The sequence below is a fragment of the Glycine soja genome, chromosome 20 (assembly GCF_004193775.1).
Source record: "Glycine soja cultivar W05 chromosome 20, ASM419377v2, whole genome shotgun sequence".
In the NCBI taxonomy this organism is placed as follows: Eukaryota; Viridiplantae; Streptophyta; class Magnoliopsida; order Fabales; family Fabaceae; genus Glycine; species Glycine soja.
In genome coordinates this window covers 47,740,820-47,765,080 of record NC_041021.1, presented here as the reverse complement: position 1 = coordinate 47,765,080, position 24,261 = coordinate 47,740,820, and the positions used below count along the sequence as shown (strand labels likewise).

Here is a 24,261-nt window from a genome sequence, read left to right as displayed (position 1 = left end):
TTCCTATAAAAAAATATTTTCTTTAAGCTTACAAGTTTGCCATGTTTTTATGTAAAGAATCATTTAAAAAAATAATATTATACGGAGAACAGAGTTCATATTATGAAACAAATTGAAATAATCATCTCTATTTAAGAAGTTAAATAAGTGAAAATGTTTTTAAAAAACTATAAAGTTTCCTATTTTATTTTTTCTCTATTTTAAATTAAAAACAAATGAAGCATTTTTTAATTTTCACTTACTTTTGTTTCAATTAAAATTTAAGTTCAATTATTTTAATTGAGACAAGAAAATATTTTGTAATCATAAGCAATCATTGCTTAAAGAAGTAAACAAATTTAATTTTAAGCAGCTTATCATAATACATAAATCTTCTCTAATGATTAGAAAAATAACCAATATATTATCTTAAAATAAGCAACTTGTTAAATATCTGAATGTTGATAATTCTCTGAGTCTTGATGATGCTATGAGTCTCTAATCACCTCAAATCGAATCTAAATTATTGAGATGGTGTTATTGAAGAATTTGCTATAATGTTGTCTAACTTGAGCTAAGATTATTTGAAATTGAAATCAAACTTTAGAGCAATGTCTAGATGTAAGTGGCTCAATTTTCCATTAGAAATAATGTTTTGTTAATTTTTAAATTTTTTTAAAAAAATATCAAAATGATACATTTAAAAAATATAAAGGATGAAAATAAAATTTTTAAAGCTTAATGTACCAAAATAAAACACAATGAATTAAAAGTGACATTAAATCTTTTAAAATAATTAACTTTACATAGTGATGACTAAAAATTATCATTATCTTTATTTTATTTTATTTTTAAAAAAATAAGTTAAAAAAATTATTATCTCCTCCAACCTCTTCCATACCTGAAAAGGTAAAAAATACAATACTATATAGATCGAACGACATCATCACAGTCTCATTGGAATCACTAAAAATTATTATACTCTTCACCGGAAAATCAAAACCTTTCACACAATTAGGCTATTGGAAACATAAGTAGGGGAGGTAGAAGTAAGAATTGTCTTTAACGAAAGACAAAAGTATGATTCTAACTCACCAATCGACCCATATCTAAATGAAAAAAGTTACAATGTGGCTCTTTGTGAGGTCTACGAGCAAAACCTCCATTGTCACGCACAGTTGGTTCGGGCAAGCAGATGATTTCTCATCCAAACATCTGCAATTGGGGATGGACGAAAGCGAACAATGCAAAGATTGGACCACAACGAACATTGACGTTTCTAACAAAAAATTGAAAAAATAGATCAAAATAATACATTTTGAAAACGTAAAGAACTAAAATGAAATTTTTAAAATATAATATACCAAAGTGAAACAATTATGAAATATAAAGAAAGAAAAATGACTAAAATGATATATTTCAAAAACATAAAAAATCAAAATAAAATTTTCAGAACTTAATGTACTAAGTAGAATAACTGCGAAACATAAAAAAGCAAAAATAATATTAAGTCTTTGCAATAAGAAAAGTAAAGTTTAAAAATCAACCTAGATAAAACTAAAATTCATAGTTTATTTTAAAAAAGGTTAGGAACTCAATTTTTAATATATTTTTTGTGAGATTGAAATTTGTCAGAAATTATAAATATTGGAAAATTTACATCTTATTTAATAATTTTTTTCTTAACTTTATATTTATGAATAAATCTTAACCACGAAAAAGAGTGTGTTAGAAAAAAAATAGATATTTACAGAAAAAAGTAAAATTTTGAGTAATTTGAGTATTTGACTACCATTTCCCCATTATATATATCAGACCGAATCCCTCTCTCCCTCCGTGGGGTTTGGCCGTGTAAGATAAGAGGGCAGCCAACAAGAAGCAAAACACTGAAACAAAAGCAAAAAAGAGCTGTGAGACAGTGATGGCTCACGGTGCTTACAGCAAGCGGCGCGTGAGCGCAACGCGTCGATCCAACTCCAAGCCTCTGGGCATCGCCAAGAAGCCCAAGCCCAAGCCCAAGTCCTCCGTTTCCCTCAAAAACCAGATTCGATCCCTTGAGCGCATGCTCCGCAAGGTAACCCTAACCCTAGCCCTAACTCTATCCCTATTGGCTTATTCGTTTCCATTCATTTCTCCGAACTGGTATAGCAGAATCTGCCTCCCGAGGTGCGAGACGCGCAGGAACAGAAGTTGGAGGCGCTGAAGAAGCAGCAGGAGATTCACACTCGCCTCGCCGCCGAACGCAAGATATTCTTACGCGACCGAAAGATCAAGTTCTTCGAGAGGAGGAAAATCGAAAGACGAATCAGACGCCTCGAGAAACTGCACCGTGCTTCTTCTTCCTCTTCTTCCGCTGCCCAGCCTTACCCTGACCAGCTTTCCGCTCTCAAAAAGGATCTTCAATATGTCATGGTCTGTGTTCACTGCTCTTTTTTTGTTGCGATGAAATCACCACAAATATTGACCGTAAAATATCTTGTTACTATTCAATTTTAATTTGCAGTACTTTCCGAAGAATGAGAAATATGTGCCTTTGTTTACCGGCGGTGATGATTCGGAGATAGTTGACCGGAGAAACGGGCTGCGCAAACAGATTGAAGATAGGTTGGTTGCAGCTGCTGCAAGTGGCAAGGATTTAGAAGGTTCATTATTTTTGAATTTTGATCATCCATGCCATTATTTGTATGATTTAGGATGTTGATATTCTGCAAGAGTTTGGTTTTAGTTGTGCGAGAGCCCTAGTTGAATTGAGTTTGTAAAAAAAAAAGGAAAACTAGGTCATTCGCATGAATGTGCTTGAAGCTCTGCTTTGTATTTATAAATATGCCTTTGTATTTATCTCACATTCTTGTTTGATTAAATGCCAATAAGATTTCGTGCTGTTGTGGCAGAGACTGGCAGTGAGGATGATGGTCTTTTGGATCTGAGTGATGATGATTTTTTTCTTGCCGGGAGTTCTAGTGACGAAGCAGATGCGGATGATGAATGGACAGACAAAAGTGCAAGGTCAGTGGAGTGGAGATGTTTTAATACTTCTGCAATTATATCAATGAGAATTTCTTATATACCCTGCGTGCATTAAGGTAAAGGGAAATTAGAATGTTAAAAGGAGAATAGCAGAATCAACCTTTGTTTGTGATGTTGGTAATCAGGAAGTGGAAGCCAAGGTTTTCTTTGGTGAAACATCTGGCATTTGTCCAACATTATGCTAGGGAATTTGGAATTACATTAATGATTAAGATGATGCAAACATGTTTTATTTTGATGAAATCTAATGTATCAAATTTTCTATTGGTTGCAGAGAGCAGGCTTCTAGTGCTTCTGGGAAAGGTGTGTCTGGCATGTCCAGTGACGAAAAAAATCAGGTGTGCAGTAAGAGTAGCAATTTGTGTTTGTTTTAATTCCCAGTATTCCCTACTATTAAAATTAAATAGACAGTTATAAACTATTTTTGCAAATTTTGAATGTCTTCACCCTTTTTTATAGAGGCAGATTTCTGCTAGAGCTTTGATGCCTCCTCCTCGTCCTTCAAACATGAAGTTGTCAAGATTTGGGTCTTCTTCTGGCCATAATTCATCTGCGCAGAGATCTGAGATTTCCACATCGAGCAACACATCAAATAGCAAAAGCAGCTCAGACTTCAAAGTAAGACCCTCAAGATCAGGGACTGGTCATGGTAGTAGTCTAAGCTCCAACTCTGATGCTCACAAGCCTCGGAGGAAGAGAAGACCTAAGAAGAAAAAGAAGCAGGTTTATTACTTATGCTCAGTTTTGTTTTTTTATTAACGTTGGTTTTTTTTTTTTTTATTGCCAATTATCCTCTTATTCTATCTATTGTCGATAGGAAGGTCTGGAAACATCTTTACACACACTCTTTAGTCATGTCATGTCTATCTAGTTTCTCCTCTTGCGCATATTGTTGATAAATTAATTTTGCATCTAAAGTAATGGCTTTGTTTATTCTTGTTTAGTATGAGGCCCACACTAAGTAGTTTTACTTTTACCATATGTTGATGCTGATAATCAGTAGTTTAATGTGCAAATTTGTGAATAAAAAAAATCCTCCTGGCCTTCTTCAAAGAAGTTTCTTGGGATTTTTTATAGACTGGACAGGAAACTGTTGTGTGAACTGGGAGTCAAGGCAGGATTTGGGAGTTTAAGGACTGGCCAAGTCTGATTGTCCTACTGCCTGTCTGGCAGCATTTTTTTGTGCCTAGCCTGACATTTTCCTGCAACCCACTGATTGCTTTTCACCCTCTGCTTATTCACACATACTTTCTGTTTATTTAGTTTGGCCAATACTTGTTTTCTGCTCCCTTATCTGTTATAGGTCTGATTCACAAATGTTGCAGTTATTTTTTTTGGTGTGGTACATTACAGTTCATAGTCCTCTAATTTTGTTCTCATGAGTCATGACTCCCCTCCCCCTTCCTTTTTTGCAACTTGACTGTTATTTTCATTAACTTGTTTAGTTTTGGCAGTTGTAACCACTGCTTTTGAGATTGTTTAAATTTTAAACATTTGTAGGTTGTATTAATTATTTATCTTGTATCCTTAATCTTCAATATAACAGCCATTTCACTGTCCTGCTATAGCATTTTTGGGGTTGACTGCTCTGTACTGCCATTAAGTTACAACTATGGTTCTATTAAGGAGTACTCCTAAAATAAGTATGAAATGAGACAGGATGATAAAATAATACACGTCATAGCATTAGTGTGCACGAATGATGTCTTCTGCTGTAGAACACTTAACTAAGTAGTTCCTTGTTCATTAATTGTATCCAGTATTTACTTTGCTTTGTCTTCTTTCTGTCTCTAATTTATCCTCCAGGTGTAGGCATGATGGCTAAACTGAGCAGTAGAATGAGCAATTGGATTTGTCGTATTCATTCGAGATTCTTACGGTTGTCTTACCTGCTGGGAGTCAGTTTCACTGGTTGATATGATGATATATATGTATTGACTTGTTAGGTTAGATCAAGAATTCGTTACTGTAGATCTTTTCTGCGGGCTCATCATATTCAACCATGGCTTACTGTAAATTATTTTGAATTCTGATTTATTTTGTGGGATAATATTCAACCTTTTCGGAGTACTCTCGCATTGGCATTCGGCAAATCCTATGTTTGGAACAATTGGTGCGTGAGGATCGATACTAAATTTTAGTTTAGGCTTAAAATACGATTTTTGTCATATTTTTTTATATTTTAATTCTCTCTCTCTCTCACACACACACACACACATATATATATATATATATATATTATATTATTTTTTTGTTTTTATTCTTGATTTTATCGAAGTACATATTTTTCGTTTCGAAAACTGGTAGTTTTGCTCCGCTAAGTGATGAATTGGTAAACAGATCATAGACATGGTTCATATGGTATGTTTACGTCATATCAACTTCTAATGAAACAAAACTAATGGCAGTGACAAATATAAATAAATATATACAAGGAGTAATCAAATTATATAAGAATAAATTTCATAATTATTACCTTATTTTATAATTTTGAATTAAATAATATTTTTTAAAAACTCATGTGGATTGAAAGTTTTTTATATATAAAATTTCATATTAATTTAAAATTATTTAATATCTCATTCATATAAATTAAAATTAATGTAATAAATATTTCAAAATATACTAAAACATATATCAAGAACAAAATTAATGTGTAGTCTTTGAGCAAAATTATTATGAGAATTTAATCTTAATTGCATAGAAAAAATTGGAAATGGGATAATACATGTTTTTTTTATATAGATTTTTATCATATGGATGAGTGAACGATGACTACTATCATAACATAAAGTTCCTACGTTATCAACAAAATAAAAATGACTATTTGAAGGATATAATATGGATGAAAAGTAAAAGAAAACAATGAGAATATGAATAATATCGTGATACGTAAAAAAAATCATTAAGTTATAAAAATAGTATAATAATTCTTAAAATTATATCGATGTAATTTGATATCTTCTCATATATATATATATATATATATTGTGAGTGAGAGTATCTTATTCCTACCGTCCCTATGTACACACACCATGAAGAGTGAGATAATTAAATTTAGACTGCATAATTAAATATGGACACCAATATTTAATTTTAAAAATTTATGTAACTTTTTAGGTAATCACATCATATTAAATCTTAATCTTTTATATATGGTTATATAGTTCTGATTTAATCCTCTTATTCTTATAGAAAATTTTATGTAAAGATATTATAGTAATTTATAATTTAATTTAAAAATAATTATTTTTCTCTTTTCTCCTATCTCTACTGTATTAAAACTTTTAAATATTATTTTCTCTTCTTTCTCATAAACATTAAATTATCAATTGCTCTCTTCTTTTCTCTCATAAACATTAACTCTTCAATCTCTTTCCTCTCTCATCTATCATCATAATATAAATGTATTATAAAGATAAATGTATATTTTAATTTATTGTATTTTTTTATAATTTCATAAACATATTAAGTGGAAATAAATCAAATTAATATGAAAAGGTTGATTTTATACCATATACATTAAACATATAATTGAATATAAAGAGAAGATTCGGTAAAAAAATTTAAAGAAATGATTACTTTTTTTAAGTGATTAAAAATATTTGTTTAATAAAGATTTAAAAAACGTTGTTTTTTTAAATGTGGCTCAAAGAGAGCAACAATTTTGTTGAAAAAAAAAAATAAAAACAATGTAATTTACTATTTTTTTACTATAAATTGTTTTTGAAAAAATAGTTATTCTTCAAATTCATTTAAATAGAACAACTATTATTATTTTTTAAATAAATATGAATTAGACACATTACTTATTTTTTTAAAATGAATATAAATTCTAATTTAATGTTTATTAGAGAGAAGAAAGAGTGAAAAGAGAATATAATATTTGAAAATTTAATAATGATATAGATGAAATATGAGAGAGAAATAATTATTTTAAAATTAAATCAAAAAATTACTATAATAATTATATATTTAGCTTACTAATACAAAGAAATTTATTGATTTTTTTATCTAAATATATATAATATTGACTCTAGAATTCGGAGTTCTAAGCTGTTTGACAAATGATCCTAGTAAGTTTGCCATTTTCCCTTTAGGTTTATTGAAAGCATACATTATGCAAGGAATCCAAGTTATAGTCTTTGAGAAGATATATGAACTAAAGTTCTAAATAAGCAAGGACCAGGTGCAATCTTGTATTCACTATGAAAATAACTCCAGAAGTTATCAAAGATATATCATTCACAAGTAACAATATGATTAAAGTAGGCCAACAAATGACAGGATTGTATTGGCTTTTGGTTTAGTGTTCTACTCTCATGGCTGCTGTTTCCGAGTTGCTGTATGTTTTCATTTGTATTTTCTTTTTGCTATAAAAAAACAGAGAGAGAATGGAGCAACCATTTTTTGATAGTAAAAAAATTATTCCAACTCTCTCTTCTCTCTTGATAGTAAAAAAATATTTTCAATCCATTTTTGCTTTCTCCCCTTCCTGCCCATCCAATGTAGCAACTGGTCCCCAAGTTGTATTTCATTTATTGTATTCTGGGGTCTGAATAATGGGGAGTATTGTTAGCTTTCATATCTGTTTGTTACTTATAATCCTATTTCCTATCTGTTTGTTTCTTTGACATGCAGTTTTTGAACGAGTCACCAAGAATGCAGTGTGTGGACTTTGGGCATGGCGTTCAAAGCTTAATCTGGTTGGTGGTCATATTAATGTTTTCACAGGTGAATGGACACAAAAGGTACAGAGTATATATATATATGTGTGTGTGTGTGTGTGTGTGTGTGTGTGTGTGTAATGACATTTTTCTTATTTCTTTTGTGGCATTATTTCTTTTTTCAGAGATAAATTTTTAAAAATGATAGTCATGACATATATAGAATGTGATGCTCTACTTTCTGTACCAATTACAGTGCCTCTTTTTCGTACTTGTGTTTTATCTAAATGTTTACTACCTTGTAAAACACTTATATATCCCCTATTCCTCTGGTCTAAATAAATGTACAGGGATCCTAAGTCCTAACTAAAGCTATGTTAGCAATTTCTGTTGTTTTACAGTTTATAGATTTTGCAGTCATCTGTCATTGCTCCACTCATCTTTCTCTGCCTGAATATGCCTAACTTTTCAATTAGGACTAGATTCTTCCAATTTTTGTGAATCAACAACTACTACAGCTATCTCTTTGTTTTCTTGCAGGATGCTGGGATAGGAACTAGTATTGACTCTTTTTATGAGTATCTGTTGAAGGTTAGTAAGTAGTAATAGAAATTTAGTAAGGTGAAACCTATATGGAGCAATCTTTACTGAAAAGTTAATTCCTAATTTCCTATAATTATGCAAAGGAACTATGGTTTGATTTAATTTGATATACTAAATTATACCTGAGATATTTTAGGATTTTTGTATACATATATTTTGTGGTAATGTATTTCCCTATGTGCATGTTTGTGTGAACACACATTTGTTTTATTTGTTGTTTCTGCTTTACTATCTAATTTGATATTATTCCCATTTGTACATGTTTTTGCTTCCTTGCATTATATTTATATCTGATTTAGGAAAAAAATCTTACAATCTTATTCCTTGCTTTCTTAATCTGTTAATCACTTTGTCTTTTTATCAAAATATTTTAAAAAATATAAAGTTCTTCCTGTATCTACCAGAAACAAACAAGTAAAATTGCTCAGCATAACACTCTTCCTATTGCTAATCTGCCACTTGTTTGAATTCAGTGTTCTTAGAATGTGGGTTTGGGCCTAACTCACTCCAAAAGCTAGCTCATAGGGTGAGGGTTGCCTCTCAGTTATATATTCTATCTTGGCCTTATCTCTAGCCGAAATGAGACTTGAGTTTTTCCCAATAAATGTGAAGAATTTCCCTGGAATTTTTTTATGCATTTAGGACTTCTTTAACAAAAGGACATTTTAATATAGTAAAAAGGGGTAGCATTGAGGAATGTAATTTTGTTTACATATTCTAAAACTAGTGTGCTTTTTGTACCAACTTATTGTCACTCTTCAGCTCTATTTTTTGCTGATATGATATGATTCATTGATTTTACAACATATAAAACATGTGGTTCTTAAAGTTAAAGACCCTTTTTGAGGGAAATTGCCAAATGAAATTATAGGTTGAAATATTTAAAAATATTTTCAATCCAGGGACATTTATATACCCAATTTATCAAGTCATTTAGTGGCTATTGATCAACCAATTTTTGAATGTTATTAACTAGGCAGAATAATTTTATCTAGAATTCTTTTTCTTTTCTTTTCTTTTTTTTCGTTTTTCCTTTTGGGGGCATAACTTTGTTAGTTGATATGCATCAAGTTCTCTGATTTTGTTTTCCATGCACAACCTTTCAGGCGTATTTATTATTTGGAGATGAGGAGTATTTATATATATTCCAAGAAGCTTATGCTGCTGCCATGCATTATCTTTACCATGACCCTTGGTAAAAGCTTGTGGCTATGCGTGCCACTCTGTAGATATACTTGACTTACTGTCTATTGTTTTTTGAAATGCTTAAGTATGTTTATTTTTAAATGTATTTCAAGTTTGAAACTCGGATTTGTGTTTATGCTTCAAGGTATGTAGAAGTGAATATGGATTCTGCTGCTATTGTCTGGCCATGATTTAACAGCCTGCAGGCATTTTGGCCTGGCCTTCAGGTTTTCATTTTTCTTGTTTTTGATATAATGGTATTTTTAGTTGACTCTGGATAAATAATATCATGGTGGGGCTAATTGTAATGTGTATTTTTGCAAGGTTTTAGCTGGAGATATCAATCCTGCAATTCGCACTCATGCTGCCTTCTTGAGTGTCTGGAGAAGATATGGTTTTACCCCTGAGAGCTTTAATCTTGCTAGTCTCAGTGTTCAGGTATAATTAGTCCTAATACCTGGGGCCCAATATAGCTGTTAAAACAATGCTTAATTATAGCTTCAGCCTTCTATCTATTAAGTGCATTTAGGGTAGCATAATTGATGTTTTGTTGCACCCGAATTTAAACGATGTCCTCTTAAATAAACTTATCTCAAAATCTCTGCACATAAATAAGTCTTGTTTCATTGAAAATGAATCTCATCAGAGAGAAAATAGGAAAATATCCTCCAATGTCAGGATGGAAAGGGAACTTCAGAAATCAACAACACAACAATGCTGCCCAGTCTATATCAGAAATAACGAGTCACTCTTGAAAAAGCACAAGCAGGACTGTGAAGAGAAGCAATGAACTAAATTCTATCCCACAAGTGTAAAGCCAATTTCTTAGACAGTGTTAAGATGTCCAACATGGGTTGGGAATATGGCCAAAATACTTTTTATAAGACTTATATAATCTTCCTCCCTTCAGATAGCTTTTGAGGTCTGGTTAATTTTAGAGCATATCCAATCTTTTGATGTGTTTGCTTTTGAAGTTGAGTTAGGTCCAATTTATTTCTAATATGGATAGTATAAGAGTTTATCTGGTCTTGCGACATGTGCAGATGTCCAGTGTTGCAAACTTTACGCTCTACTTGTCTAGTCCTGGGTGTGTGTTAAGATGTCCTACATTGGCTAGGAATATGGCCTAAATACTTGTTATAAGACTTTGGCAATTGTCCCTCTTTGAACTAGTTTTGGAGTTGAGGTAGGCTATCCATTTTTAATAGACTGCACAATGGTTAAGCATTTGAAATGAATCATAGTACAGAACTTCTTCATAGCAAGACACACCCAACGATTATCAGGAGTCCTAAAAAAATTGTTCCATGGGAATGTAGAATGCTAGTTGCCTTGCCATGCAACAACAGGGGCTGTACTTATTTGAAGTTAGGTCTAAACATAATATTGAGAGAAAAATCAGTTTGAGGTATAGGACTTTGCAACTAGAGTTGATACTTAAACTATTCATAAGATGAACATTAGTTTAATCTAATATAGGTCTAACTGGTTTTTCTTGTCAGTTTTTTTTTTTTTTTGAGCAATCCTAGATTTTAATGACAGGTTGACTGTGGGAGATTTTAAGATATAACCAGCCATTCAGTTGGTGGCCCTTCATTTTCATTTACGTTTGGCCAAGTCTATATTATCTTGCAGACAGAAAGCATCTTACTACGTTCTTTTTTTGTAATCTTTTGGTTGATTATCTCTAATATTTATGAACTGTTTATACATATATCAGCATGGGCAAAAGAGTTACCCTTTGCGGCCAGAGCTAATCGAGAGCTCCTATTGGCTATAAGAAGCTACCAGAGATCCTAGGTTTGCATACATATTCCTTTAAATTGTGTTATCATTGTAAAATTTAGCTCTGTTTGATTTGTTAATATTGATTATTGTACTACAATCGTATATAGCCTTGTTTTCTCTCTCTAAAGATCCTCTCTTTTCATGTTTGTTGCCTACTTCTTGTAATGTTTTTTCCTCCCTTTACTTTTGAAAAAAAGAAAAAGAAATTGGGATTACCCTTTCTTGTTGAACTTATACAAATTTTTTGTTGATAGGTGTGTTGTAAGTTTTATTTTGTTGACAATTTGACATGAAACTAGATTCTGTCTTTTCTGTTTCTTTGTAGATATCTTGATGCTGGGAGGGACATGATTGCTAGTTTACAGTATGGAACTCGATGCCCTTGTGGATACTATCACATTTCTGATGTTGAGAATCACATGGAGAGCTTCTTCTTAGCTGAGACGGTAAATAAATTCATGACATAATTTTTGAGAACACAAGCCCTAAACTTTTTCAAACCTAAAAACAAAAGAACATATCTCTTGAGTTGTATTTTATTGAAGATTGTTGTAACGTGTAATTATATATGGAATATTTCCTTATTTATTAGGATTAATTTTTCCTAATTTCTCTCATTATGTACAGATTGGTAGCCTAAAATCTATAGATTAGCATTTACATAATTTATTTTTCATGTCTATATATATGCCTTACCTACTATTGTAAACAATCAGAATTTCTCTTTTCAAGTAAGATCATTGGTCAAGATAGGTAGATTAATTTTTTTATTTAGACTCCAAATAGTCTCTCTAATAAGATCGACAACTGTGTGGGATATTATGATTTTAGATGAGGCTCTGATATTATGTCAAGGACCAAGTTTCCTAGAAGCTTAAGTAGTCAAGTGGAAATCCGGGAATGAGTTTAAGTCTCTATCAATTTCATTTTGTTTTGAGTTTCTACTTTTCTTTCTTTTATAAACTATGCCTCTTACTAGCATTAGCATTTGTCTTGCCTTCCCCCCCTCTATTATTTATTCAAAAGAAAAATTCTGCTACTAACCTATGCTACAATTAGGTCAAGTATCTGTGGCTTCTGTTTGATTTGGCTGCGGGTCCTGACAACCTTGTGGAAAATGGGCCATACAAGTGAGTGTGCTTATGCATTTACAATTTAGTGGCTGAACTTTTTTTACAATAAAATTAAGGTACTTCTTGTTTTACATTTTTCTGCGACACAGGTACATATTCAGCACTGAAGGTCATTTACTGCCTGCTACTCCTCAAATCTCCTTACTGAGGGAACATTGTTTATACTATGGGGCTTATTGTAGAAGTGGTGATTTGAGACAAACTTACTTTGTGCCAGAGTCTAACAAAGATAAGAAAGAATCCAATGATGCTGGACTAAAGCTACATATTCTTCGGACTACTCTACTTTTGAGCCAAGTGCCGTTTCAGGTTTGATCAAGGTGCTTGGTACTCTTTACTTCCATCTCTTGGCTTTGGCTTGGCTTTCATATTACTTGTGCCAAATATTACACTTAGACCTTTTATTTCAGTATTTCCCTCCTTTCATTCATCTTGCTATAGGGCATGCAATGGATAAATTTCTTAACACTTGTTTCATTAAAAATAAGTTTTAGAAATCAAGTGGTTTTGTTAGGATTTGAGGTTCACTGCATATTTTCTACTTATTCTGCATGTTTTTAGAAGAAAAAAAGGGGTTTAGTTTTTGCAGATTCTGTTGGCCAGTCTCTCTTCAAAATTCAAAATTAGATTAAAACTACGAAATATCACTATGGCTACCATGTGGTTTGTTTGACCACTCTGGCATACATTGGGCTGGGAATTTTCTACAACTTGTAGATTGTGTTTAGGTTCTCACAGCAATGAGACAAACAAAACAAAGTAGTTTATTTGGTCTATATGGCATATGATCTGATCAGACTGCTTAGGTTGCTGTATTAGCATCCCATCCATTTTGGTTTAAGCCATAATGCTATAAACCTGATGCAAAATGAAATGGAAGTGTGAAATTTCAGTATTGATCTAACATTTTACGGACTTTATCTGTCAATGCTCCAGTGCCAGCCATCTCGTGTATAATTTCTCTCAAGCATGTTTGAACTTTGAAGTGACATAAATGTTAGCTCACAAGTAAATGCCAATGTATAGTGAAGTTATGGATACATTCAAGAATAAATAGCAAATGGTTCTGTAGAAATCTGATTCATGTTTGTTTGTATTTTGAGATTTTTATTTTTTATTTTACAACTCAACTTTGGAACAATTCTTTCATGTTGAGTATATTGTTATAATTCTGCAGGGTTTCTGCCCAGGATTAAATCATGGACAGAAGTTTGGTATATTATATGCGTATTCAACTGATGAACAACATGATTATGAAACCAAGCAAGTCCAACAGAAAGAATTAACTACTGTGCAACTGCAAAGCCATTCAGTATTGGTTCTTCGTGACCAGAGTTCTGCCCATTTGCTACCAGAAGACAATAGCAGTGATCATAATGATAGTCAGACACATTAATCAGGCGATACTTCTTGAAGTGGGAATTATAAGATCTCGGTTATGCAAGAGGAATGGTGGGGAAGGATATAATTTTCAACATAACATCAAAGGGTTGCACTTTTAAAACTTGGGCTGGCTCAGCCACCTGAAATTTAAATTCAAGTTTTGTTATTCTGTCTAATTGAGAAAGTATGCATTTGATAATTTCGGCAACTGTGGATAGAGAGCATGGAGCTGAAAGAGTTAAATTATGGATGAACTGACCCTAGTTCTAATGTTGTGCTACCGAATATCCTGCCTCCTAATCATCGGGCACATGTATAAGAATGTAATGTAATTATTTTTGTTGTATCATTTTTCCTAAGGCCCTTGTAAACCTATTGCCAGAGGTTTAATCAAGTGTACATGAGATAGGTATTGCCAGATTCTTGAAATTAGATCATAATTTTAATTGCTGATAGAAGAGAATATCTCAATCTTCCATTAGATCAAGCATGACACATACACGATGATTCACCTGTTCCAAGAGTTGTACTGTTAAGTATTGTTAAATTTACTCTATTTTTTTTAATGAATATAAAATTTCATAAATTCAATTTTTGAATTGAAAACTTTCATTGAATTTCATTAAGAGTGTTTGGATAAAGAATTTTAATTGAGAAAAGTAATTTATCAGAGAATTTAAATTTCTTTAATCTAAAATTCATTGTTTGAATGTTTTTTTATGAAAAAAATTAAATTTTTGAAATTTTAAAACAGAATTTTAAATAACAAAAAAATGTGGAATTTTAATTTCATTCTAAAAGGTGAGAAATTGAAATTATCTTCTTGATAGAAGAATCTTCCAAAACGTTTGTGTATTTCCTTTATAATCTTATCCTCTCGTTCTCGAACTCGCGACTCTTTCCTCACGCTCATGATTCAAGAAACACCGTCTGAGTTTGCGGAGCGTCGATTGAGTGCGCGGGCGTAGAGGGGCACGTAAAATTGCACCCGCTAATCAGGGGAGGAGTCGTCATTGCCTATCACGCGGTGGAGGTGCTCGCTGGTGCGGAGAGCCTGGGTCATGTCTTGTGCCGTTGACTGAATGTTGTTGTCGGGTAGGTGATGTACGCTGTCGTGTCTCAGTTCCCCCACGACTTCCCATGCCGCATCAATATTCTTCTCTTTGAAAGCAGACCAACCATATCTTTTCTTCTCTTTGCATTCATTTTCTTTCACCCTCACAATTTTAATTTTTTTTTTATCTAAATACAAAATTTTGAAAATAAAAGAATTTCAATTAAAATATTTGAAATTCTTAAAATTTAAAATTTCTCAGAATTTAAAATTTTCTCATCTAAACACACTCTAAATGTTCACTATACCATTATATATTTATATATTTTTAATTTAACTAGAATTTAGTGTGTGATCATTAAAATAATATAGGCTCAAGATTTTAACGCAACCTTCATTTTTAATGGAAAAAATTATTTTCCTTCAGAAAACAAACTGTCTCTCAAAAAAAAATATAATTACTAATAATACAAATATCTCTAGATTTCCAACTTGATTTGTTTAAGATGGTTGAAAGAAGAATTTCTTCCAAGTTCCCTTTGCGTTCACTTTTTATTTTACTTTTGTGGCAAGAGCCAGCTAGGGTGGCCTGGTGGGACTGGGAGACCTTAGCAAACTCAAACAAAGAGATTTTATATATATATATATATATATATAAAGTGGACAAACCAATAGGCTTAAAGCCACAGCAGCCCAGGTTTGGGTTTAGGACTTAGGTTTTATTCTTCACAGAATCAGTTTCAGGCTGTTGCTTCATGTACTCTTTTTGGAATGTTTTTTTTTTTTTACCTTCCTAATTGGTAATTCTAGAAGTCAAAATCTGTAATTAACTTGAAATGTAATTTTACATTCCGGAATGTATTCTCTGGAAGCCAAAAAAAGGATGCAGGAAGCAACTTGAAAGTGCAGGAAACAACAAAAATCAGTTTCATTTGATTTTTATATTTGGCCTTTCTGTTATATCAACAGAACACGTTACATGAAGGAAAGCAATAAACAGTAAACCTTGAAGTTGAAGATATATATAGGTCTTCTATGTTTTCTTCAAACTTGCGTTGAGATAAAAATTTATCAAAGTAAAGGGGGGAAACTAATCTGTTCATGCATGTTTAGAGTCTCAATTCTTCATCCACTCGACTTTTCCTCCGAAATTCTAAAAAGGTTGCTCCAAATATTAATTAATGGCTATCAAATAAAGAATATTCTACTTCGAAGACAAAAATAAAAAGACGAAAATCTTCGAAGATTAATTTAGACATGTAAATATAAACTTGACGCAAGAGTCTATGAGACTACGGCCTCTAACCATGTATTTTGCGGGCGCGGCATTTGTTCATACGGCGTGGCTTCTTGTATGAAAACTTGGCCACCCTACCATACTTCCCAAGCTAAAAATTAAATTTTATGTTAAAATAACATATAAAGTTTAATTGTCACACACGGTTAGTATAAAAATCAATCAATTAGAAATTAGAGAAAAATGGTTATGTAATATCTAATTACAAATTATCATTTGTGATTTTTATAAAATTATATTAAAAGTTATGTAATTATAAATAGTGATTTGTGATTTGATAACAATCTAAAATCAATGCATCATTATTAATTTTATAAAATTATTTTAGCATCTTTAAAGTAATTATTATAATATAGATTGTGATTAAATTCTAATGTGAGTAGATTAGAGTAGTTGAGGTGAGCGTAGACCTAAAGGCAACTTAGAATTCCCCGAAATTTTCTATGACAGCGCCATGATACTACTGTCTTTACGTCAAAACGAAGTGATCATTTCTTTGATTGAATAGATGAAAAGAGTCAAAGGAAACGGAAAAAGAGCCTTAAATTACATGTGTAATTTCACACACACACACACGTCTATTACATTAACTATTTTGCTATTAAATTAAATATATTTTTTTATAAAAAGAAATTCACAAGTAGCTTAACAATTTTATGCATTAACTTGCTCTTCCTTCTTTTTTATTTCTCAATAGTTCAAAATATTTTTCATGCATTTTTCTAGAATAGTCTTTTCTGACATTGGTGGTGGGCTCCCATTGTGCAGTGTCTCGTCTAGTTATTTTGCGGCACATGGAAGCAAATTTTTTTTAATTTTTTTTTTCTGGTAAGCTGGATATGGTCATTTGTCAACAACAATTTGAACATCACTGTTTTAAGGTCTGCAGGATTATTTTTCTGTACTTGTGCCATTTACTGGCCTAAAATCTCATTGTTCCCTGCTACAGAGTGCAATAGTGAGGACACTTTGTGCTCTATGAATAAAATATTGTACATACATTTTCATTATCTTTCTTCTAGAGTGCCTTTCCTTAAACTTTGCCGGGATCGAAGAGGGATCTAAAACTCTTAGCCACATTCAAATAATATAATTTGATATTGCTAGACCTTGTTTACCAGTGTAGACTTAGATAATAAACTATGTTTATTTCTTTGCATAATTAGTGGCTAAGCAGAAAGTATACTATGAACTTGCCATAAAACTGAAGTTATGTTTAGTGAATATTATTTAACAAACCTTTTGCATGCATATATAATCACATTAATTAGCCAAAACTTTTCTTAAAAGAAGCAATATGCTGACATCGATATAGCTAGATAACTTTATATGCATCTTATGAAGTTGTAAAATCAAACGAATTAAGACACAATCTGAAAGTTATAGATCTTTTTGTCATGCCTAGGGTTCTTAATTATTGGAATAACAAAGTAGAATATTAATTAAGACATTGTTTATAAAGGTTAATAGATTTTCTCATTAATCGAAAGATTTTCTAATTAGAAAATAAACAATTATTTGTCTGAATGTTAATACTTGATGGGTGTAGCTTATCAAAAAAATACTTGATGGGTAAACTGCAGACATATTCTCAAAGGCATCCTAAGCATAAGCCTAGCTAAAATAGGAAAGTAAAAAGAAACGTAAGTCTACCATTTGCTTATCACTTCTAGAGTTAAAGGAAGAAAAACATTTGCTTAATATTTCTTTAGATTGTACAATTCTACATTTAAATATAATATGTTTTATATTTTGCACTTCTAAGTATGTTATACATTCACATCCTTTCTGCGAAAAGAAAAAGAAGGAGAAGAAGAAATATGAAATAAGAGAAGTAAATTATAATTATTTGAGACCTCTGTGTACATCAAGTACTGAACTCACACGCGATCAATAGTCAATTTGAGTATATGTCTTAGATGTCAATTTCAAAACTGCCATTAGGTAAGGTTGATGATGATTAATCAAAACTACACCACACCACAATAATATGCACAAAGAATTTTCCAATTTTATTTTCAGATACTATTCTTGCCGCCAGCATCCCACATGCATGTCATCCTTTGAGTTACATGTCCAAAGCATACTTAGTAAGTCGTACATTTGCATATTGTTTATTTAAAATTATAAAAGAAAAGTGATATATCCAACATATAAGTTGTGTAACGCAGTACTTACTTATTTTATAAATAAAAAACTGTGCGATTATAAAAGTATAAAATAAAAAAATCACATTTAAATATACGATTTTCTTTTAAAAAATAATTTAATTATTTATATATTTTATGAAAAAACTTTTTTTTAAGTATTGTCTTAGAAATACGACTTACTCTAAATTGTTTTTTTCAACTTACATTAATTTGATAAATTTGAAACTAAATTACTCTATTTTGTTGAAAACCAAAAAGCATGATAGAGTAAAGGGTCTTTCCAATACAGTCGAATTACATGTCTTTCTCTCTCTCTCTCTCTTTCTCTCTAATAAAAACAATATTCTAGTGAAAAATTAATAATTATCAGCAGGAAAAGTATATTTTAATGATTTGTCATTTTTAATGAATAAGAAGGATAAGAGGGATCTCATTCCAAAAGACCAACGCCAAAGTTAATTATTCTATTATGTATATTCTTAGAATAACTCCACGTCTTCTACTAATATTTTTAGTAAAATTAATTCTAAATCTTAATAAATACTTATTCTGTTGGATTTAAAAAAAAAACGAACCTTCTTAATTAAATAAATTGTTTTATCTTATTTATGTTCTCAAAATATTGCATAAATTTAGTTTTATTCAATATATTTAAGTGTAAGAGAAAAAATTATAAAAATGTTATATTTATATAGAAATAATACGAAAGCTCATATTTCAATCAAAGATCACTGCTATATGCATGAACCTATCCATGACTTTCCTTTAAACAGCTTCCGATTATAAAATTGCCGCCAGCATTGATGTTTCGTCTGTATAATCGTTGCAAGCAGACACGGTTTCAAATTCTAATCAAGACGTACAGCTTTGAATCCATTATTCATTCATATTTTGTAATAAAATTTAGACATTTTATTATTTCTGAAACCAACAACAAAGTTCGGCAGTTTTAATTTGCTTTATGATCTATGAACTTTTATGTAAAATATGAATAATATATTTAGTTGCTTAAATCTTTTTCATATTTCAATACAAATATGATTTGCAAAGTCTCCTGTCTCCTGTAATTAATATTCGCCATGCTTTATTTATGATTTTATTTTATTTTTTATTGTTTTAATTTTACCAAGTGAACTTTCAGATCAGCAATACAAAGATTCCCTGCAGGGAAAAAAACAAAATATAATTTCTTATTTCTTCCTAAACCGCACTGCATCATGTATTATCATAGACAAACACAATTTGTTAAACTTTGTCACTCTATTGCTAACAACATCTGCATTAGGTCATGACATCTAAACTTGAAGGCTGATACTGTCTAGTGCATTATTTATTTGTCCTTGACTTTTTATTTTATTGATCAAATATGATCATATTAATTATTTGAAGATCGTTACAAACAACCACCCATATACCATTTCTTATCTAACCTCACTGTAAATATCGTGTGTAAATATCTATAATTTGTAGGGTAACGAGATTCCTTAGACTCAACAAGTTTGGGGCCAGGAAACGTAGTGATGGTCTGCAGTTGGAATTAAAGAGAGGACCCATTTGTACCAAAAATAAAATAAAGGAAATTATATTTATCAGAGGTCACCTATCTTGTTTCATTTAATTGAAAATCACAACTTCCGTAACGTCAAGGTTTAAATCTTAGAGTCTCATCGTGATTATGTTTATGAGAATATTCGGTCAAACACCGAAAATTTTGAAACTTGCGTGATAGCTAGCCAATAATGAAACAGCAGAATTAGAATTTCTATTCTATATTCACTACTCTCTAGTCTCTTGGTCCCAGTTTGTTTGATATACTGTATTTTGATAAATAAATAAAATCTTTATTTTGATTGTCATTTTACAATATTAACAGAGTATTAATTTTTTTATTAAACCTGTAATCATTTATTGTAGAGTGAGAAAATAAAAATACTGTAAAAATGAAAGAATATAATTAATATGAAAAATAAAAATATATTAAAAAATACACAATAACTTTTATAAAATTTAGAACATTAATTTTATTTTTTAATTCCTATACCAAAATCTTAAAATGCCACGTAAAATAGAATGGAGAAAGTTTATATAAAAACAGGGATTTTGAGTGGAGAAATGACATCATTTTAATATCCTTGTTTCCCGTTCATTTCTTTGTTGATGGATAAGTTCCATTTACGTTGGTTCTTATCCTTTTACTACTATTCCGCAATGTCTTTGTTGAGTCATTCACCATCTTTATTGTAAGTTTAGTAGCGGATCTAGACCCTAAGGCAGGGATAATTTATTTTTAAAAAAATAATTATTATTATAATGTACATGAAGATAAAGACATAATGTTAAAATCATAAAATTCTAATATATAAAATCAAATAGATAAAACATCTCATAATGAAGGATTAACTTTTTAGTTAATTATGTAATTTTAGCTTTATTATTATTATTATTATTATTATTAGCATTATTATCATTATTTAAATATTAAAACAGTTAATTTATAATTTTAATCAATGGAAATGAAATGTAGTAGAAGGCTGGAAATTCAATGAATTTTTTTGAGAATGGGTATATGTGAAAACTGTGTTAGACTGTTAGGAAGTTTAAAATCGAGCCTTATGCATTTGAGGTGTTGTTCAACGAAGAACTTCTCATTTTGTGTTCGGTAAATAGTAACATATATAAGATTTCATCTTAATTTTCTTTATGTAAATACCAATTGGGTACTATATGATATCTTAATCTTATGAGTTATGATCTAACTCGCTCGCCATATTCAATATATTTTCATTTGATTGGTTTGGTTTTATTAAATCAGAATAAAAAACTTCTACTCTACGGGAATAAACTTTTGTAAATGCACAAGTCAAGCATACTCTCTAGAGAAAAACTATAACTTTCTAGACAATAACTCAATAATAATTTTATATCTTTTAACTCTTTTTTTTTTTTACTTGGGCTATGTTCAAATTGATATAAAAGGATGTAATATAATAAAGTAATATTAGATTTTTGAATTTTTTAATTAAATATATAATGAAATGCATTCTATTTCATTACATCGAGCACTTCTAATTTTCTTTCATTTCAAGAGTATTGGATAAAACTACTTTTTTTTTTATTTCGTTCCACTATAAAAATATTCAAATAATGGAATGATAATTTTATTTTACTCTCATATTCCATCCCATTTCACTCATCATTATATACCTAAACATATCTTTGGTGTTGGTTTTTTTTTTTAATATTGAAATCATCGGAGGGAAGGCTACTACATTAATCCATTCTCAAGAATCCGCCATCCACAAAGCCTTGGTAAATGATAAACAGATGGTTATTCGTTCCATTTGAAAAATTATAGTTGTACAGTAATTTTATACAACATTTTGTAAAAAGGCCAAATAAAAAGAAAAGATAGAGAGTATGATAAAACAGATATGTAAGAGAGAGAGATTGTATCGTAGAAAGATATTATATGAGTAATTTAATAAATTTTATTTTGTTTTGAATTTTAATTTAGATAAAAGGGAGTGGCTAAATTAAACCCTTAATAACCATTTGATGTTGAATGTGTGAAAGATGGAAAATGGCCGAATTGAAGACATCAGATATTTACTATAATTAGTCACCTGATGGTATGTTATTGTTGGATATGATTCATAAACTGCGATCTGAATTTTCAGTTTCAACTTAAGAAAGACATTAGCAGTTTGTTATTAAGAATGAGACGTTGGAAGCAATTAGAAGAAGGAAAATAATCAGGCGCAAACATAAAAACTTGGATTAACACAACATAAAAACTTGGTATATTACACGGTATTCTTGTATCAACACAACATAAAAACTTGGATTAAACAATATTACATATAACCTTTTCTCTATCTCTCTTCTACACAAAGTTTCATTTTCAAATCTCTCTAAGATTTCTCATATGAAACTTCAAAAAGGATCAGTGGAAACAACAGCATAGCATGTAGCATCCAACCACAGATGGCAAAATAACCAGAAAAGTTGCCAAACTTGAGGAAGAAACTGCACCGTATCTTCCATCTTCTCCTGCTTCAGAGTATAACTTCGTATAAAGGTATGCCAAAAGCATACACTAGAGTGATTCAAAAGTCAAAACCCTTCAGATCCGAGAACACAAGCTTTTCAGCATGTTTTCCCTTCACCCCCAAAACACTTTTAATTCTCTGCTCATAGTAATTTTTTAGTGATTTGGTTCCTCATACAGCACAACCCAAACCCCTTGCCTCTGATCCTTTCATGATTCTTAGCCTTTTGCAAGAAGTCACAAACATGCTGCACAAAAAAGTGCGGTTTCTGTCAGATTAAGATCAACTCATGATGAGACCCAAACAAAAGCAGATCAAGAAAAAGAGAGAGATGTCATGTAATATAACACTTACTCCCATGGAACATCTCCAACTAACATCCAGTCACCATCTTTGTCTTCATATGTAGGTGCATAGTCAGATCCCTTATAACCTTCTTTTTCAGAATGCTCTCCTGAAAAGCCATAAACATAACATAACCACGGTCATTTTCATAAATATTATAAAATTTGATTAATTAAGCAGTTTCATTTCATCTCAACCAAACACAAACAAAAACTAAAACTCTTCTCACCTATGGTCAACTTGAACATATTTTCTAGAGATTTGAGGAGTTGTGTGTAGCCTCCATAGACCTTCAAGTCAATCTTTCTGAGGAAAGGGGCTCCATCCATGCTCACTTTCACATAAATTCCAGCACCCTCACTCTCCTGAAGGCTGTTCTTCCTATAGGATCTGATTGGTGGCCACCCCACTATCTTAGTCCTGTAATACATGTCAACAAATTCAATGAATCACTCAACTCAAAATCTTGACAAACACACAAAGAACTTAAAAGCATCCATAATCATCAACAAACAACATGAGATAAATAAATTAATGACCTTTAAGTCATAATAATAATAATAATAATAATAATAATATGTTAATTATAAACTTACTTGGCAGGAGGGGCTGTTTCAGTTTTCTCATGTGGAGCACTAGAAGTACCATTTGAAGCACACTCATCAGAGGTTTCAGTTAAAGGTCTTTTGTTGTTAATTCTAGCACCTGCTGACAGTGTTTTATCCTCACTTTCTTCTGTTCCTGGAAGCCCCAGTCTAAGCTCTGTTGCCTTGAGGTTGAGATCAGTTTGATATGTCACAGTAGTGTTTTCCATCTTCTTCCAAGTACAATCTATAATCCAAAACACCCTATGCTAGTTAATTAGTTGCTTGAGGTGGTGATGAGTGGAGTCTCTTGTAGCTAGGTAGCTTCTTGGTATTGTATTGTATCCCTTGTGAGATGATGACGATAAGACTTGAAATGTGATGCAAGTGTTTTTGAGGGTTATGTTTTATAGGAAGATAAAAGGAGGGTAAGGTTATGGTATGGTATGGTATGATATGTGTATGAGTTATGAATGAATAAAATGACATGGACAAAGACAGGCTAAGGTGTCGGTAGAAGGAGCAGCAAGTTTAAAGCAAGATGTCCCCACAAAAGGAGGACAAGGGTGGGGTCAAGATGCGGTTTGGGAGATAAATGAGGGAGCGTTGGCTTTAAGGAAAGGGAAAGGGAACATGCCCATGTGAATGGAGGGTCCCATCCCCTCTCACTTGACACTTGGTCATGGGAGCCATGCCCATGTGGCTCTCTCATCCCTTGTGGGGCCTCTTTACATGTGAACCTCGTTGTGTTGTACTTGGAACTTGTAATTAAGATGCACCTCGCCTCCTCCTCATTAATCAAAAACAAAACAAGAAAAATAGTAATCTGTTTTTCTGATAGGCATTTTGTGATACTAAAAATATCTTTCTTTAGATTAACTGATACCAGATTCTTTTAGTTTAATTTATAATTTTTCTTATAAGTATTTTATGATAAATTTATTATGTTTGAATCGAATATAATCATTATAAACAATAAAGTAAAACTAAAAATGTTATCCAGCATTTGAACCATGA

General features: G+C 31.2%; 2 protein-coding genes and 1 pseudogene across 3 annotated transcripts; 2 read left to right on the top strand and 1 right to left on the bottom strand.

Annotated features, from left to right (window-relative positions):
* The first annotated feature begins 1,803 nt into the window (after window positions 1–1,803).
* LOC114403658 (rRNA-processing protein EFG1-like) lies at window positions 1,804–5,192 on the top strand. 2 transcript variants are annotated; one of them, XM_028366759.1, is made up of 7 exons: window positions 1,804–2,053; window positions 2,131–2,391; window positions 2,483–2,621; window positions 2,871–2,985; window positions 3,281–3,344; window positions 3,472–3,729; window positions 4,813–5,192. In XM_028366759.1, exons 1-7 carry the CDS (start codon window positions 1,901–1,903, stop codon window positions 4,816–4,818), a joined length of 996 nt encoding a protein of 331 aa, XP_028222560.1. In that variant the 5' UTR covers window positions 1,804–1,900; the 3' UTR covers window positions 4,819–5,192. The 2 variants fall into 2 exon arrangements, with proteins under 2 accessions (XP_028222560.1, XP_028222559.1); XM_028366758.1 differs by having other exon boundaries at window positions 3,466–3,729.
* A 2,448-nt stretch (window positions 5,193–7,640) lies between these two features.
* Window positions 7,641–14,274, top strand: LOC114402188 (annotated as a pseudogene).
* Window positions 14,275–22,015: 7,741 nt separating this feature from the next.
* On the bottom strand, window positions 22,016–23,657 carry LOC114401268 (auxin-induced protein 22B-like). Its single transcript, XM_028363743.1, has 4 exons — window positions 23,257–23,657; window positions 22,890–23,080; window positions 22,670–22,769; window positions 22,016–22,562 (listed from the first exon to the last, which is right to left on the bottom strand). The coding sequence occupies exons 1-4, from the start codon at window positions 23,472–23,474 to the stop codon at window positions 22,487–22,489; spliced, it is 585 nt and encodes a 194-aa protein (XP_028219544.1). The 5' UTR covers window positions 23,475–23,657; the 3' UTR covers window positions 22,016–22,486.
* Between the last annotated feature and the right edge of the window lie 604 nt (window positions 23,658–24,261).

Coding starts and splice junctions, on each gene's coding strand:
- LOC114403658 (XM_028366758.1), top strand. CDS start 1,901: ATGGCTCACGGTGCTTACAGCAAGCGGCGCGTGAGCGCAACGCGTCGA. Junction 2,392..2,482: donor AGGATCTTCAATATGTCATG/GTCTGTGTTCAC, acceptor TTTAATTTGCAG/TACTTTCCGAAGAATGAGAA. Junction 3,345..3,465: donor CCAGTGACGAAAAAAATCAG/GTGTGCAGTAAG, acceptor CCTTTTTTATAG/AGGCAGATTTCTGCTAGAGC.
- LOC114401268 (XM_028363743.1), bottom strand. CDS start 23,474: ATGGAAAACACTACTGTGACATATCAAACTGATCTCAACCTCAAGGCA. Junction 22,770..22,889: donor TATGTTCAAGTTGACCATAG/GTGAGAAGAGTT, acceptor ATGGCTTTTCAG/GAGAGCATTCTGAAAAAGAA. Junction 22,563..22,669: donor GTTGGAGATGTTCCATGGGA/GTAAGTGTTATA, acceptor TTTTTTGTGCAG/CATGTTTGTGACTTCTTGCA.